We start from the raw sequence: 17,568 nt of genomic DNA, 5'->3' as shown, positions 1-17,568 counted from the left end.
AAGAGAAGAGAGAAAACCGTCTTAAAGTTTTATCTACATTTGGCAGAAAGCACCCAACTTTTCTGGGATTAATCTTCTCCTTTAATCTACTTGATCTTTTACCATTTGGAACTATTTCCGAAGGGATTTGTCCCCTTCTTGTACAATGGATTGTGTCGGATTGTGTGTGTGACTGTGCAATCCTGCTTTCACCAGCTCGGGACTAGACCACTCTCACGTATTGAGTGGAGAGAAGAATGAAGAGACAGGCCACCACAAGAGACCAACAACAGGCGTATGTACAACAATGGTAGTTTTCACAGGACAGGAACCAGGTGCACTATGTCTAGCGAAGCCCATAATTGGATGGAATGCAGTAAATATAATGCACGCGTAAAACTATGTCTTTGCAGAAATAACTCGGGTTACACAAGCCCGCTTCTCTAGATTTATTTGTGGTTTACAAATAATTAATCGGTAGGAGGATGAGGAGGGGACGGATTTTGGGAGGATGGCGACGATAACTATAATAAATTGGCAAAACACCCACAACATTCGCAGCGAAGTAATCCGCTTAGGGTTGGTCTGCGTGAATTGAAATACGAATTCTCACACGGTCGCTCGTCAGCCACCACCCAACTAAAATAAAGGCAGCGTCCGTTGCTTATTTAATTTTGTACGAGAGCTATGTATTTTCTTAACAGCGATCGGGATGATTTTCTTGGTCCGAGGAGGAGGACACGAGGTAGACGTGCGTCTGCCACTGGGCCCTCTTCAGTTTCTTGGTGTAGGAGTAGATCACATAAAACATGGCAAAGCGGATGACCGGTTCTACTAAAAATGAACCCACTCCGATCAACGTTTCTTTGCTCAGGGAGGAAAAGTAGATGAATTGGATCCCTTTAACGAAGAGGTTCACGAGGGCTAAGTTCATCCAGTGGTAGCAGAACGTGGTAGATTTCTGGGAAAATTAGTATTTATGATGCATAAATATAATTTGCAAATTTTTTGCATGTGAATACCTCGCAAATTCCGAACAGGAGTAAAACAGCGAACACGAGTCCTGTAGCCAAATACACGAGGTAGAGGCTGATGAGTACGATCCCAAACTTTGAGGGGGCAGAGGACGATATGCTCAAAAACCCTAAATCTGCAAAAAGAAAGTTGCATAAATTAAACTAATTTAAACCCCTCTCCCACTCTTTCTTCTCGCAACAATGGTTTTATTTCATTGTGTGTGTGTGCATGTGGACCTAATAAAGTCTGCCTTTCATCATGCGAAAGATTATTATGATTCATTGTCAAGTAGGAGATGAAAAAGAGTCCCATTCCAATCCCCACGGAGTGGAGGAACTATTGTCAAAAATACAAATTTAATCAAGAAATCCATCAACCTTTCTCCCTGGATTCAATTACCACTCACCATATCAAACACGGCGACCGTCAGGGCCGCCATTGTGTGACCGGTCGAAGGTAATCGAGACTCGTGGCGGTGTAATGATGCTGATGGCAACCTTTTCAATCCACTCACGTCCAATTTCGACATTTTTTTTCTCCGTGGAAAATATAATTTCCGATGGGAATTTACACGTTTCACGTGTCACAGGTCACCTTCTGAGATCTCATTTCACAAAATTAGGACGCCTCTCCAGCGATTGTCCAAGTAATAAAAAATTTTAATGAGACTGTTTGATGTGCAAATTACAATGTTGACCGACATCTGATAACGAGTGCGTATGCATTTTCTCACCAAACTATGTATGACTAATTCTTGTTCCTGAGTCAGGTACATTGCTGCCTTAGTTTTTCAGGTACATGTGATCAGTCACGATAAGATAAGATAAGAACAAGTTCTGCCCAAAGCACATGCCTGAATTATGCTCTACTGCTGCATCTCCTCTATCTCCTCAGTGTTGGCAAACACATTAAAAATCCATTTCACTTTTACAACCGGACATGAAAAGCATGCTTTGCTCGACTCATATTTAGTATCCTCGAGGACGTATTGTTTTAGGTACTAGTAATTATTGGCGCAACTCAAATAATAATCCTTTGTTGAAGGGTCAACAGATATCATTTATTACAAATTGGTTCGAAAAGCATGACACATAAAATATTTATGTTGGTAGAAATAAGTTCATTTTAGGAAAGTACTAATCACATTTCTTAAAATGTATGCAAGATTGATAAAACTGTGTGAAATTTCGAGATAACGAACTCCTACCCACGCGATTATGTCGACTCAAGGACGAAAGTGATACTCTCTGCTTACCTAAAAGTCATCCGTTTCACGTATAACGCGATAACGCCATTTTCTCCCTGCATAACTATACACCCAGCAAAACTTAAGAATTCTCAGCTTCATTACAAACAAATTAGCCGAGACGCGAGACACCTTTTCCTTAATTTCTCACCACCACAGCGCTCCGCTTGTCGCCATGTTCTGCTCCATCGTCTTGGTACAAAATTCATTTGCATGAAGTAGCAACTGTTACATAAAGTGTCGCCATGTTGTATAATGCGTATCATCATGTGATGGATGAGGGTGTAAAATTTGCATATTAATCCCGTTGTAAGTCGACCTTCCTCCCTCCTCCTACTCCTGTTTAGCTTAATCCCTTGTTAAAAAGTGGGCTTGGGAAATTAGGGAAAACTGTGACACCACCACGTCAGACTGTGCGACGTCAGAATGCTGAATTTATGTGACTACATTTTCCCTGCTGGTATAAATATAGGGAGGAAATTTCAATACTCATTATTTGGGATCGATGAGTCTCAAATTTAGCGAAAAAAAAGATTCTGGAGTCTCGTGATAAGGAAAGCTGGGAACCGAGTAAAGTAAATCTGACCATGTCACCTCAGAGCTCGTGGTGATCTGGCCTGACGCGATATCATCATCAAATCACGGGGACAAAGAACAGCACCAGACATTCGGCCGCACACACGGAATTCTGGTGGTTCAACTTACACTTTCTCCTTTATCTCTCACCACCTCACTTTCTGTCTTGTAGTCGGACTCCACCAACCGCCATCACCTCCACCCGGGTAAATATCCGGACACTGCTTTCTTTCCACACCTTTACAATAAACTCGGTAGCACTGTTCATTCTAAGGAATTTGTACTTGGTTTGAATTTTTGCATCGTTTGCGAAAAATGAGGTTTCGCATAAAGTGCCACGACGACCGACGTGTTGGAGAAAGCCACATTTACTTCTGGGCGTATGTATATTCGTTCCGTTGTCATCATCTGGTGCGGAATTTCATGGTGTAAAATAAATTAGACCATTTCTCCAATGTCCTTCCCTCCCATCCTTCTGCTGTATTAGTCTCCGTAAGTGATGTGATGCATGGTTGGCAACATCTGCATCTCTCTCTCCCTCTCTTTGGACTTTCTCTTTAACGCCACAAGTTGCAAAATTGGGAAAAAAGGAGAAAACCGGATAAATAAATCCTTCGAATTTTCCCCGTTCCAGACTGTTACCCTGACACACAATAATAACTTTGTTGGGGTGCTGACTACACAAATTTTGCACAGTTTGTTCAATATCGTCATAGTCATGATCTCCCCCCATTCACATAAAGCAAAGTATGAATGTATGCATGCATGCAAAGCCAAACAAACTAAAGCACCACCATCACGATGATAAATAAGCGACGGATTCAAATCCAATCCATCCATCCATCCGTTTCTTGTCGGGATTTAATAACTTGCTGTTTCCTAGATGAGAATGTGTCACGTTTTACCCAGTAATTGAATAAAGTTTGGAGAATGCTGATTTTTTTTCAAGAGTGAGCTCAGACATCACAAGAGATGAAGCGTTTTATTACGTTTTTCATACAAACAGAGTACCGAGAGAGAGAGGAAAAGTTGTGTGGATGGATGCAAGCTCATCCACGTCTCGGCCCGATTTGTCTTATCTTCAAGGAAGTAAGGGCAAGTTGGATGGTTGGGAGCATATGCAATTGTCATCTGGCTGGGTGCTGCTGCTGCTGCTTATTCTTCTCCGAGTGGAATTAGGTGACAGCATGTTGCATTATGACTGTTTTCTTCTCTCTCATCCGGCTGAGTTATGGCTCTCAAAGGGAGAAGAAGGTTGAACGTGAACGTCGACGTCGTCCAGCACTTGACACCCAGAAAGCATCCAAATTCCTCCTCAAGTAATCTGTCTCCTTCTTCAGATTAGAATTGCAATCGGGATCGCATATACGTACGGAGCAGTGAGCAGTCTGGCCGTGGCGGTGGTGGTGAGGATGCAGTCACTCCACAGACTTTCTCTCCACTCATTCCTTACTCCTTTTAATGTAATTGTCGCAGTGGGAATTGCTTAAAACGTGACGTGATTTTGATCCTTCTTCCCGTATTTTATGGGAATGTGGAGCACTTTCTCTCTCTTCTAAGAGAACTTTCTCCTTTTGAAGCTAAAATCGGGCCAAAATAATGCCTACTTAACGCGACACACGGGGCAACAACTTTCACTTATATTTAGCAAGTTTTAATAAAATTATTAGGTAATAAATAAACATAGACGAGTAAGTTTGTCCTCCCATTTCTTAATACCTCACCTTCTTGGCTTGGCTGCTGTCAGGGTAGGGGACCATTTAATACTTCCAACTCTATTCCTTTGGCGTGTGATGTTTGATGATGATGGTGAAAGTGGGCAAAGTTTGTTCACTTGCTGGTGCCTTGGATTTTGCTGCTGGTGATCTTGGCTCCCTTTCCCACATTCCTTTCCCAAGAACCATCATGTACCACCAAGTCGTCGTAGTCTGGGGCTGGTGGTGGTGGGACGAAGAGCAGCAGATAATGTATCGATTTTACTTACTTTACTCGACTTCACTTGTTTGGTTTTCGAGGAGAAAGCTGACTTTCTCCCACGGTCCAGTGACCACAGTACTACCATCACCACCACCACCACCACGGGCAACACCAACCTTGGCTGACTGTGGAATCCTCACACTTGCAAAGTTTTCTTTGGAAACCTTGAATCTCTTCATTGAATTGAATCGCTATTTGCATTTCACACTTTAAGCTTTGTCGGTTGGTTGGCCGTGAAATCTTCAAATTTCGAAATACATACACAACCTTCTTAAATTTAAGGATAAAATTAGTACATTTATTTTACCTTGAGAGATTTTGTTTTTTTACGATTCGCCATAAAAAAAGCTGGAAAAGGAATTCGGTGAAGCAAAATCCTGGCGAAAAACCGGTGGTGGTTCCGCCCATAAATAGACAAGTTTTTGTGAAGGAATAGTAAAATGCTTCATAAAAATTTAAATCTTTTCGACCAAACTTTCACATCTTGTGTTCTTTTTTTTGCTTGCTCTGCAGCAGCACAAAAATTTCTTCTCTGCTGCGTTTCAAGTTTTAATCTTATCCTATAAGTGATGCAGTTTGGTGGTCTACAAGGTTTTGCACATATTGGCTGTCTTACCCGGTCTTATCTCACTTTCTGGTCCAGCCTTCGAGATTGATTTCGTATTCGATCCGATTATCCGGCAGCAAAAATAAGGCTGAGACTAGAATAGAATTTGGGGTGCGCTCAGTTATAAATTCTGTTTGGGTGGTGAGATGGGTGGGAATAATTTAGCGGGTGAAATAGATTGTCGGACTTTTTTGCGAGATAAAAACATGATTTGTTTTATAGTTAGTTGCCATGCCATGAGTATAAGTGAGACAGACGCGATATTGATGATTGACGAGACGATGATGAGATAATGGTGGATGGGTGCACTCTTAGAAAACTGGGATTCAATCGTTACTGACCCGAGTATAACTCTACCGGCACTGGTAATAAGGGGAATTACCGTTCAGTAACGAAAAATCTACCACTCAGAAACAAACTGTTACCAATTTGGTAGAAAGTTATTACCAAATAAATACCAGAGCGGAATTTGTATGTAACTCTACCTCATTTTTAGCAGTGCCGGTTGCTGGGAGAGGAGCTGTATTATTTTTATGATGGCATAGATTTCAGCGAATTGTGTAACCAATACTGACGGGTGACTGGATTCCATGCAGAATATTTTCTTCCACAGACTTTCTCCTGGCTGTTCTGACAAATTCTTGTCAAAAGTCGAACTTGCCTTGGAGCAGCCGTGGTGTTGGTCTGATCTGATTAATAATTAGCTCTAATTCACCCCGAGGAGGAAGTTTGTTTCATAATTGATGCCTTTTATCACTTGCTCGTCCTCGTTGCTCATCTCGCTGGCCTGCGACTCCACCCCGGAAGCTTAACAAGTCATTAGCACTTAATTTATTATTAGGAATTATTATCCCATTAGCGAAGAAACCATGTGTTATAGGTAATTTCTTACAATTACTGGATCCGGACAGAAATTTATATTGATCGCGTATCGTACTGGATTTGGAATAATCGGCTATATTTAACTATACCAGTACGTATGCCATTCACAGCTCCCCAAACTTTCCCTCATTATAATTTCTGTTAATTATGATACTTTTAAAATCAGCCTGCAGACATGTTGAATAAATAACATTACGGAAAAATACAACATTGATAGAATTACAATGGTATGAATTTCCCTACTTTTCCCAGCAAATTCTTTGTGTTGGATAACTTTATGTTGGATAACATCACGTCATAACAGTGCACAACTAACAAACTTTTTTCATTAGTGATTGAACAGCAAATCACTGATAGTCAGCAAGCAAACCTTGAATCCTACCAGGGGTTCGCTTACCATACATAAATAATTTATTAGTTTGAAAACTAGGCCACATTTGAAGAGGAATTATGCACTGCGTACATATTTTACAAATGTGGGACCCAGTGAAAATATTAATTTTGCTTTCACCACCAACCACTTCAGCCTGTTGTTGGAATCGTTTTCAAAACACAAACCCAGAGCCAATCTTCAATCGTCGGAATTCCTTTCACGATACCATCTGTTTGTCCATCCACGTTGGGCGATTGCGAGAGGAGAGAAAGTGAAGGAGTGATCTCTATCTACATCTGAATTTGTTGATGTTTGTGTTTCCCTTCCCTTCCCGAATAATGGTGAACATGGAAAAGCTCTCTTTTCTAAAAAGGATTGATTTCATTCCCACAAATTTCTCCATCATCTCATGTGCCCTGCTTTTGTCTGTGTGTGTGTGTATTTCCGTTGAAATATCAGATTTCCTATCAATTCCCCCACTCCAATTCTCCAGAAACCTTTTGCAAGCAAATAATACGAGTATGTATATTCGCCGTCTTCTTTAAATCCCCATGACATTTTATCCCCCGTCTTTGACTCTTTTTTCACAAACGTTCCGTCCTCCTTTCAGGAGGAAAAAATAGGTTATTATTCATTCGAAACCCATCAAGTTTAAAATTCCATGGTAATCTATTCTTGACAAGAACACATATGAAATTCGTATGAAATCTTAATCACCAGTTTTTGAGTGAGGGTGCACAAATAAAATGAAATAAATGTGATGATAACCACCTCTGCTTTCTCTCTATCGCTTTCTCCTCTCCTCTCTCCTCCCTTATTCTTTCTTCCTTCCGATTACACCACAAAAAGTCACCCAGGGAAATAAAGGCTTTGTCCCATAATCGTAATAAAATTTCCGCTCAACCATCACCAACTCACTCAACTTTCACTCCTCCACTTTCACCAGTGACATTCATTCGGCAGAGCAACCAACTTTCTCGGATTCAACCCATCCACCCACTTTTTCCTCTATTTTTTCCTCCATCTCTTGAGCCTTGTCTTCTTCCTTCTCCCACTCTGAATTCCACCCTGTCCTCCCGCACACATTTTCCTTATTTACCCAAAACTATTTCTCATCGGGGAAACAAGTTAAAAAAAATCGGCAATACGGCAACTTTAAATTCGCCCTTCGTCCTTTTAACTGAGTTATGGTGTGGAATATCGTATGTTTTCTGGTCTCTGGTGGGATAAGGATGGATGGTGAAAGTGATGATGATTTCATTTTCTCCCATCTTACCACAAAGTGAATCAGCAGTTGAAACTGTAACAAGAGGAGGAAGAAGACTGTCGTCGAGATTTACATAATTATTTTAAATGATATCTGACATGATAATGAAAAAAAATCTGAATGTATTTGCTGTGATATGAGAATGACTTTGGTGGATGTATGTATATACCTTTGAGACAGAGACCAGTTTGGTAAATTTGAATGGTGCCATTCTGTCGTCTTTTTTCCTGGAACTTGTCCAGTTTTTAATCTTTTTCTTTAAAGTTTTTTTGAACCTTTCGTGACCTCCTCAACCCCACCTCCAATAATTGTGTGGCCATCAGCCATTGGCTGGTGAGGTTGAGGAGACCTTCCTTTTGCCAGAAGTTGGCTTCGGTTTTGGCAGTGAATATGCCCTTTTTAAGTGAAGTTCAAGTTGAAATAATTGGAGTGTCTCTCCAGCTACGAGAACAATAACACGTATTTTGCCCCTCGTCTCTCTTAACACTCTAAAATTGTAAGTAAATGAGAAATTGTGTGACGAATAAATAAAACTACCAACAAAGTAACTAATTGTGACAACGCCGCCGCTTATTTACACAGTTTTACGGTCACACCACGCCATCGAGTTACACAATAAGTCACACAAACATAAAAAACATACAGTCCTCCAATTTCCGAGACAAAGACGAAGAAGGAAGGTTGGTTGGTTGGCTTGCTCTTTTGCAGCCTTCTAATCTACCTCCTTTATTAAATCAGACTGTGTAAGGTGCTCCGCTCCTACTACGGCCAGACAACCGCGACGAAACCACACCACAATTCGGCAAGTAGTACACTCGTCGAAGCAATAATGAAGGGGCCGCCTGTGTACCAGACCAAACCACACCTCCACCTCGGAGAGAGAGAGAGATGATGATGGTGATGGGATGAGTGGTGGTGGTGGTGGCCGTGGTGGAACAGCACCTTTCTCCAGAAACAAAAGACTTTCACAATCAGCCATTGTCTATCCGGCTGCTCTGTGTCTCCTCGTTTCAGACTAGCGAAGGTGGTGCTGGATGGCTTTTGCTTTTCGGGTGTGGAATGGAAGAATGGCTGGGCTTTGGCGGAGGTAATTTATTACCTGGTGGATCCGAATATTATAATATATTCTAAAGTGAGAGTATGATTATTCAAGTAGTAATCTCTCATCTCTCTCTCGCTCCGTAATTAAACCAATATTATTAATAACTTGAAATTAACACATTTTACTCGCAACAATGGGTTCACAACGGAACGAGGGAATGAATAGGACGCGTGCATGCATGGACTACTTACCTTTGAGAGTGCGGACCAGGTAGCATGTTATGAATAGGATATACTTATGTGCACTCTTAAAAACACGGTAAAATCGTCACAGAAGTGTGACTTTACCAAATTGTGATAATGTTTTTCACCGCATGGTGATAAATCTTGTGACAAATTGTCACTGGCTGGTGTTAATTTAAGGTGAGAAACATTACCACCGTAGGTGAAGGCACACCGTTCGGTCACGATTAACACTGGGTTTTTAAGAGTGTAAATATCTGGCTAAAGAGATATCCTGGTCCTGATTTTCTTTAATCTCGGGCAGAACAACGTGACATATTTAGAACCTTCCGATGCCATGTGTAAGGAACATTTTCTACGAGAGATAACTCACAACAGGTTTGGCCTGAGAATGCATCTCATCTCATCTCGTACCCATTCCCTTTGCGTAGAAGTCGCAGTATTTTCCCCTGAAATGAAAATGTGTTGATGAGGAGGGCTCAGTGGAAGGAGAGAGAAAGTTAGTTTACTCATCTGCCCAGCTCCACTTTCACTTTCACCTAGGAGAGAAAGCAGTCGTAAGTTGGCTTGCCTGGCCAAAATCAATAAGTCATTATTCTCATTTATTAGCCATTTAGTTCCACTTCCATCCACAAATCAATCTCACTTCGCCCAAAATCAAAACTAAACTGGGACTTATACACGTTTCCACGCTATATTTCACGACCTACACACATCGCATCTTCCACAAATACGTTCGTATGGCAGAGCACACACTCAGTAAGTCAGTAACCCAGCCAATTTATTGCGGGAGATTCACACACGAGGTGCCGTACTCTACTTTTCTTGGCACACAAACCCAAATGCCAGCAACAGCAGTAGTTTTGCTTGAAATCGCAGCAGCAGCGTGGATGATGATGACGACGATTCGTATCAAAAGGAGCTGCTGGGAAACTTTACGATTATTGCGGAATAACATAACATGCCCTGGGCGGAAGTGGGTGAGCTATCAAATGAATATTTCTCCACTTTAAAACACATCTTTGCCCTAATAAAATCTGACGTGGTGGCTCCGCAACTCATGCCCGGGTATTGTTGTCGGGGACTTGCTTTGTATCCCTGGTTTTAGTCGGGTGGTGGGATTGCGTGTATGAAACGGGACAATGAAAACGGTCAACTTTTTTGTCAACTCTACTTTCCCCAATAAAGTGCGGAGGAGTTTTGTATAGAATTTTCCCCGTGGTAAAAAAAGAGGTAGTGCGCGATGGTCGTTCGAGTTATGAAGATGTTCACTCGCATGGAAGAAGGTGTTAATTCAACCGGACCAGATTTTGGCAAAAGAATCGCGATGAAATGAAATCAGACCAGTAGAAATTTTAACGCAGGTTTTAACACGGCCGAATATTTTTCCTACATTGTTCCCCCTTCTGCTACATTACATAACACTCGCCCAATGTATTGAAGGGGCAAAAATTCATGTTAATTTTTCCACAGAGTAAATTGGCCTTCGAAATCAGGCCTGCTTCTGCTTGTATAGTTTTAGTTTTAAGAGGGAGAAGGGAAAAAAGAGCAGATTTTCACTTTATTTTCGCAGCATTGTGGGATCGATTTATTTTCTGTGTGGACTTTCTTACCAAACTAAAGTGAGTCGAGTTTCGTTTAAATCTGAATTTTTCCACGACATTAACGCCACAATTGCACTTTCTCTTCTTCTCCTTTTCCTCCTCCTACATCCACAAATGCTCAGATTCAATCAGGTACAGGTTTTATAGCCGGTTCCGTACTTTTTCTATTTCTATTTCCCCTCCTCTCACCCTCCGATTGATATTGGGATTGTTTTCCGTCCCAGAAGGAACAATACATACGAATGAAAAGAACCATTGGTTCGATTTCAGTTAATTTCGAAAATTAAAAAAAAATACGCATTCCCACTATTTCAAATTCACAACTTTACAATGTATCAAAAAAACATGAAACTAGAAATTGGATTGTCTCCATTCCAACGCGCCACTATTTTCTACTACTCACGCAAATTGCAAAACTTTCCCGCTTAGTGAAATTGGACCGAGGTGAAAGCAAGCAAACGCTAATTATTCCCTCCCTCCTTCCACTTTCACTTTCAAAATCTTCCAAATTATTTTACCATCATTGCAAATCGTACAAATTCTTTCCTCCCCTCGAACATGTTGTTGCACGCGGAATAATGAGAGAATCGAACCAATTTTTCCGTGTTGTTCGGAACATTTCAAGAATTAGGAGAGCGGCCGACTTTCACTAATCCAGTGGACGTACGTCGACTTCACTCTCCATGCGACGCTTTTTCACCCACCCGAGGTGGCAGTTGGTGGTTATTACTCGTTCATTCAGTCACTCGCGGCGGCGGCCACCAGACCACCCGGTTGTTGAGCAGTTAGTTCTTCCTGGTTGCCTCACATACTAAACACGACCAGACAGCACGATAAGCTGGCTGGCTGGCTGCTTATTGCTGAGAAGTCCGGGGCTGCTTTTCCTTTATTTGTTTGCACTTGGCAGGGAGGAATTCTCAAATTTATGCATTTTAATTAACAACTCCATTTGTCCCGGCCCAACATAATCTGCATTTTCAACGTATAACTCCACTCTCCTCGCATTCATACAATTACGTAATGGTGGCTGGGCTGGGTTGGTGGTGAGTTATTTGGTGGATAACGTGACATGCATTCTTGTTGAGGGGAGAAAATCTCCTCTTCTCGTTGAGGAGATGGATTTGGTGACTTCTCATCTCGTCTTGGGTGGTAAATATTTCTTCGAGAAAGAAATGCTGCCTCGTGGGGCAGCGTAATGATGTCCATAATTATGGCGAATTATTGCAAATATTTGGCAAGATAAGTCCTTATGTATGAAGATATTCTCTCCGGATAAAGCAAGTCGTCCCAGACATTTTGTTCTACACAAATTACGACTGAACGTCCTGGGACTTGTCGCATTGTTTGTTTTGTTGTGAGACAAACCAAATCCAAATAATATGGACTAAATACCACAACCCGTCAAGCACAAGTCTTGACGGTGGTGGTTGGTCCTACTCGTACATAAATTTAGGCATTATTATTGTGTTACTTATATCGAATAACCATCTTTCCTGCTGAATAGAAGCAGTCAGTCTATTCCTTCTCGTCCTTTATGCTCTTGACAAAATCATGAAAAGGAAAGTGGAAGGATCAACCCAAAGCCAATTGTGAACTTGAAGTGAGTGGAACAAACTCATTTGTTTGTTCCAGGATTGGAGTGGCTTTCCCAGGATTTGCTTTCTCCTGCTTTCTCCAAAATATAAATTCTTCTCTACGTTCACCAGTGACTCGAGTCGAGCCCCATTTGCTTTTCACAAGATGATGATGATATTCTCCACAATAAGGCAAACAAACGACATGCACGTCACCCACTTGTTCCTCCTCCTTTCGACTCGTGCTCTTTTTTCATATTTTATTCCATTTCCTCTCCACTGATGCCCAATTGAGTCCTTTTTTCCAGAAATGAACAACTACCCACCAAATTCGGTAGTTGAAAGTGAGCACATTTTCAAAATAAATGAGTACGCCATAATAGCTGTTATTTTTAGTATCAAACCAACCCTAGAGCTACTGCCTACTTGAAGCAACATGGGCAGAATCAAAGGCAATTTGCGGTAGAGACACGACGTGACACAGGCCCCCGTCAGCCGTGTCATTGATTTTACACAGAAAGTCAACCGACTTTTAATCCTTGTTCGTATTTATTCATGCAAATCTCACAAATTACGTAGGGAACCAAGCAAAATAAAACAAGGTCCCGATTTATTTTCACCCGTAGGCCCCAAAAGTGCACATCTCCTCGAGGGAAGGAGTTACGGCAATAAAAATTATTACGGTCTGATTAGTAGTAGCTCTTCTCTCAATTTATAAATATATTCGAATTTGTGAGTGAAAGTGCTCTTCCAAAGGTCGGGATATGAATAAATAAAACTGAGAGAGAGAAAAGGCTAAAAGGCTGCTGGGGTCGAGAGGGTGGTGGTCAGACTCAGTCCTCCTCCTGCTACTTTAAAGCTGCTGCTGCCTTTGTTTGCTACTACCCGGGTGGAAATTTGACTGTGAAATTGAATCTTGCTTCTGTGTTTTACTCACTGCACTTGACATGTGACAAGGACAGAGAGAGTGACACGAGGAGGAGGACGAGGAATAAACGGGACACAACATTCCTCCTTTGTTTGGCACGAGGACTACTTTGTTAGACTTTTCCTTTGGGAGATTCAGACTCAAAACCCAATCCAGGCTAACAAATATGATACAAATTCCTACACTAGTTTGAAATCTTTCACAAATTTTTGCGAGCTTTTTTTCTTCTCCTCTTTTAAAAAATTCTTCTTGATACTCTTTTCATTTCGAGGAATTTCTAAAAGTAGAAAGAGTAGAAAGGAAGTAGTCGTCGTCGTTCGTGGTGGTGGTAAGTGGGTCGGGATTCTTTGTACCCGGTGGGAATCCACCAGTTGGTCCACATCCAAACTCAAAAAGTAACCAACAAAGCACAAGCTCTTTTGCTGCATATGTACGTACCACAAAGAGAGATACACATGGCTCGAGAGGTCAGCTTTCTACTTCGTCTCTTACAAATTGCTCCAGAACACGAGGCAACATTGGTAAACAAAACGGAATGGAATAAATAATAATGTAGGAGAAGAGAGGAATCAAAAATTGTATGAGAGCCTTTTCCTCTACATAAGTGGGAAGAGAATAATATTTGAGGATGTGAAATAGGAAACTTGAAAACAAATCGAAAAATTTCAAGATTTGATTAATATTTTCAGCCTTTGATTTCAAAAACTCCAGGAACGCGGAACACCATGATGTCCCGTTTTATTAATAAGTATTTATTTTACGCGTGTATTCATAACCCGAGCTTCATACATGTGTACATACATTTGCTTAGACATGATTATTATTACACTAATCTAGGCACAATTTTTCGCGAAATTCTCCAGAAACTTTTGCCATTAATTAATTATCGCGTAAGGTAAAATCTCAGGGAGTGGGGAGAAAAAGAAAAGAACGAGAGTACATTTGGGACAACATTAGTGCAAAAAGTGGGAAGCAATTAGTATTCATGGGATATTTGTGCCAGACTCGGCAAGCGACTTTCCTTCTGCGTTCTACCCTTTCTTCTTCTTCGTCTTATCTCGTGCTGAATGGAACTTTGTGCTGCACAAGGTTTCAGTAATTTTGGTGAATGAACCCATGCATACGAGGGACAAGGGCATCTGAGTCAGTGGCCGCGGAAGCTGTGGGGACATTAACAGTGTAGGATGGGGGAAGGGAGGGGTTTATATGACATGGGCAGATGATGGGGACCTCGAATAACCGTGGGGACAGAGGGGCAATGTCCGCACCCTTCCGCGGCCACTGATCTGAGTGTATATATTATTCTAGAATACACTGTGATCTCAGTGAGTGCTTGATGATGGCATCATCACCATTATCTTTTTCGTCATGTTGTGTGTGAAAGAATCTCCCTTTATTCACCTTTCACATCCTTCCTTCTTACTTACCCATCTTGACCAAAAAATACACCGTCTCATGTCCATCCGTCCATCCATCCATCCGTTATTTCTTGTTTGAAAAGATGGATGACCAACCCCTAAAAATAACTGAATACACACGGGACAACTTTACTTGCTCCACTTTTCAAACACTTCATTAACTTGTTTCTTTCAAGTAGAAAGTTAAGCACAATTTGCCCCTCTTCAACCAACTTAGTTTTCTAAACGAGACATTAAATTATTGTTATCAACTTGATAAACGTTTCCCCATCGCGATGACAAGTTTTTGTTGGAAAGAATGAATGATATTATAATGAGTGTGTTCTTTTTCTTGGTCTTCTGCTCCCTCCTCGGCGTGGCAGTGGCAGTGTTGTGATGGTCACATCGCAGTAATTAATCAGTGTCTCGTCTATCCCCGTATAAAGTATCCTGTAGTAAAGTCTGCATTATGCAGTAAAGTATGTAAGCAAAGTATCATCATCATTAACCCGAGCGAGACTCCTAAAGAAACGTCAACCTTGCCGTCAATGTGAACCATTTCTTATTCTTCATCATCATCTTCTTCTTCTTCTTCTCCTTCCATCCTATTTCCCGGGTGCTTAAACACAACACCAAAAATGTACAAGAACCGTAAATGCGAACCACATTTCGTGGTTCGTTGCTTAACTTTCACCCCGTTTCCGGTCTCACTCGCTTTCTTTCTTTGTTGTGTCATTCCGAGACGTGTTTGGTCTTATTCAGCACCAGACTTTTATTGTGGCTGACAATATTTCTGGGTGTGATGATTTATGATACGTTTTTACTCGGAGGAGTGAAAGTGTGCGTATTTGTGGAGATACAACTTTTATTTTGAAAAAAACGTGGGATTAATTAACACTACGCATAAAAATATTTTAGAAAATATAAATATAAATGTGCACCTTTTCTGTCTGTGTAATAAAATATTTTTAAAATTTCGTAATTAGTAAATTTCAAAATCAAATCTCAATGAATAATCAACTACTACTTTCATTTTCATTCATTCCCATTTAAATTATTGATTTTCATCCAATCCACGAAATATTTAGATAATTGGTTTCGTCTCGTCTCAATATTTACAAAACCAGTCTCGAATTACATGAGTACATCTTTGTTGTATCATTCATTCATGTTTGTCGTTTTTGTTTGCGATCGTTTGCAAGACCACGTTTTGAAAAATGGTTTGATTGAACTTAATGCAAACACATGATTAATTTATTACCAGCTCTCTTTGAATGTAATGTCTGAACTGGTGAGGAGCGTATCCACAGTGGCGCACCTGTTACCCTTGGGGCACTTGAAAAACTCTCACTTTCTTCCTTGATTCTGATTGCGCTCACTCACAAGTCAGAAATTAAGGTGAACTTGTTTCCTCGTCCTTCCCATTTCTCAAATACGTAAGAAAATCCTATGCGTAGCAAGTCAAAGAATTCAAAACAAAACCGGTTTCATTCGCAAAATTCCTGAGTTTAAGTGTACGCACGCATTTGATACAAATCTCTTCTCAACTCCAAACAATGTAGATATTTCCTCATTCTGGAAATACTTTTTCTCAAAATTTTCCCATTCTTCTTTTAAAACTTTGTGTCCCAAAATTTGGCCCACTTCCAATAAAAATTGGACGAGTGTGTACGTATGGACTGGACATTGAGTTGGATGTAAAACATAAAAAGATCACCTCCTTGTGTGTCGAGCCCCTTAATGACCATGACACCAGCCGCCCGAGCTCCCATTTCCTCCAACTTTATGTCATCATTACATTACGAGAGTCGTCCTCCTCCTGCTGCTCAGAGTCGTTCACGTCATTCCTCCATGGATGCATTTATTGTATCGTCATCATCATTTCGCTCACTCTCCTTACGTACATCTGCTCCGTGCAAGTCGTGTCCCGGTCGTGTCGTCGGGCGATGATGTGTCACTCCTCCCCTGGCGACGTCGTCGTGTATGATGATTAGCCCCACATCCCCCCAACTTTCTGATTAACTTGTCCCCATCCTCGGGATATGGAGGGCTCCCTCAACACCGAAATTTTCATGTGCTCATTTCCCTTAATTGTATCGGCCTTGAGCTTTTTCCTCCATATGCTTTCTTCTTCCTTACGGCGCAATTTATTTATTTCGCTCCAGTTCTAATTGAAAGGGTCGTCTTCTTCTCGAGGGATTAATTCAGAGCAATAAGTAGTCCCGGGGGACGGATTATGAATTAAGTTCACTTACTTACCTGGAGAAATAAATCTAACGGAGGAGCAGAGAAGTATCTAAGCCAAATACAATAGTGGATTCGAAGAAAATACAATTTTGCCAATTTTTTTATGTGCACCAAATACATACATAGAAGGAGAGAAAGAGAGACAAACAGACACACCTCCAGCCATGTCATATCTTTGACCTTTCATATCGAAATGTTGGAAGAATCGAAATTTCATTTCATCCTTTTTATTATCCATCTTCTCCTCCCATAACGCGAATAGTTTATGTCCCACTTACACCACCACCACCATCACCACCACCACTAAGAAAGTCGAGGCATGGAGAAAGTTACCCCATCCAAACAGAAAAAATAAGAGAAAGCCAATAGCAGGATGGATCCAAATGCCTAATAAATTCCTGGAGTGAATTGAGTCAAATCCTTCCACAAATCTGGACCTGGCCAATTCTTTCGAAATGATTTCTCCTCTTTCTTCTTCTCCCAGTCTTTTTCTCGGCCTCATATTTATTGTCCATTTTCATGCCCGAATTGAGCCTACTGGTAGTCGCACTTGCAAATTATTTGCAACATCCATCCATCCATCCACCCGTGATGAAGGAAGGCAAACTCT

General features: G+C 41.0%; 2 protein-coding genes across 3 annotated transcripts in view; one reads left to right on the top strand and one right to left on the bottom strand.

Moving 5' to 3' along the window:
* Positions 1–17,568, top strand: part of LOC110858269 (lymphocyte antigen 6I) — a 36,967-nt gene that overhangs the window by 15,836 nt on the left and 3,563 nt on the right. The window contains exon 1 of one of the 2 annotated variants that reach the window (XM_035858348.1): positions 8,629–9,011. The exons of the other annotated variant lie outside the window; for it this stretch is intronic. Within the exon in view, the coding sequence (XP_035714241.1) occupies positions 8,984–9,011 (28 nt within the window). The 5' untranslated portion in view covers positions 8,629–8,983. Of the gene's footprint in view, positions 1–8,628; positions 9,012–17,568 lie in introns of those variants that run through there. 2 annotated transcript variants of the gene reach the window in all.
* Positions 386–1,936, bottom strand: LOC110858267. The gene is made up of 4 exons (XM_022106967.2): positions 1,403–1,936; positions 1,233–1,332; positions 1,002–1,129; positions 386–940 (listed from the first exon to the last, which is right to left on the bottom strand). The coding sequence occupies exons 1-4, from the start codon at positions 1,523–1,525 to the stop codon at positions 677–679; spliced, it is 615 nt and encodes a 204-aa protein (XP_021962659.1). The 5' UTR covers positions 1,526–1,936; the 3' UTR covers positions 386–676.

The sequence above is a fragment of the Folsomia candida genome, unplaced genomic scaffold (genome assembly GCF_002217175.1).
Source record: "Folsomia candida strain VU population unplaced genomic scaffold, ASM221717v1 Fcan01_Sc020, whole genome shotgun sequence".
In the NCBI taxonomy this organism is placed as follows: domain Eukaryota; kingdom Metazoa; phylum Arthropoda; class Collembola; order Entomobryomorpha; family Isotomidae; genus Folsomia; species Folsomia candida.
This window is presented reverse-complemented; position numbering and strand designations above follow the sequence as displayed.

What these genes read in the sequence shown, in the direction of transcription:
- LOC110858267 (XM_022106967.2), bottom strand. Translation starts at nt 1,525, where the DNA reads ATGTCGAAATTGGACGTGAGTGGATTGAAAAGGTTGCCATCAGCATCA. An exon ending in TGAAAGGCAGACTTTATTAG is followed by an intron (nt 1,130 to 1,232) that starts GTCCACATGCAC and finishes TTCTTTTTGCAG; the next exon opens with ATTTAGGGTTTTTGAGCATA. An exon ending in TCCTGTTCGGAATTTGCGAG is followed by an intron (nt 941 to 1,001) that starts GTATTCACATGC and finishes TAATTTTCCCAG; the next exon opens with AAATCTACCACGTTCTGCTA.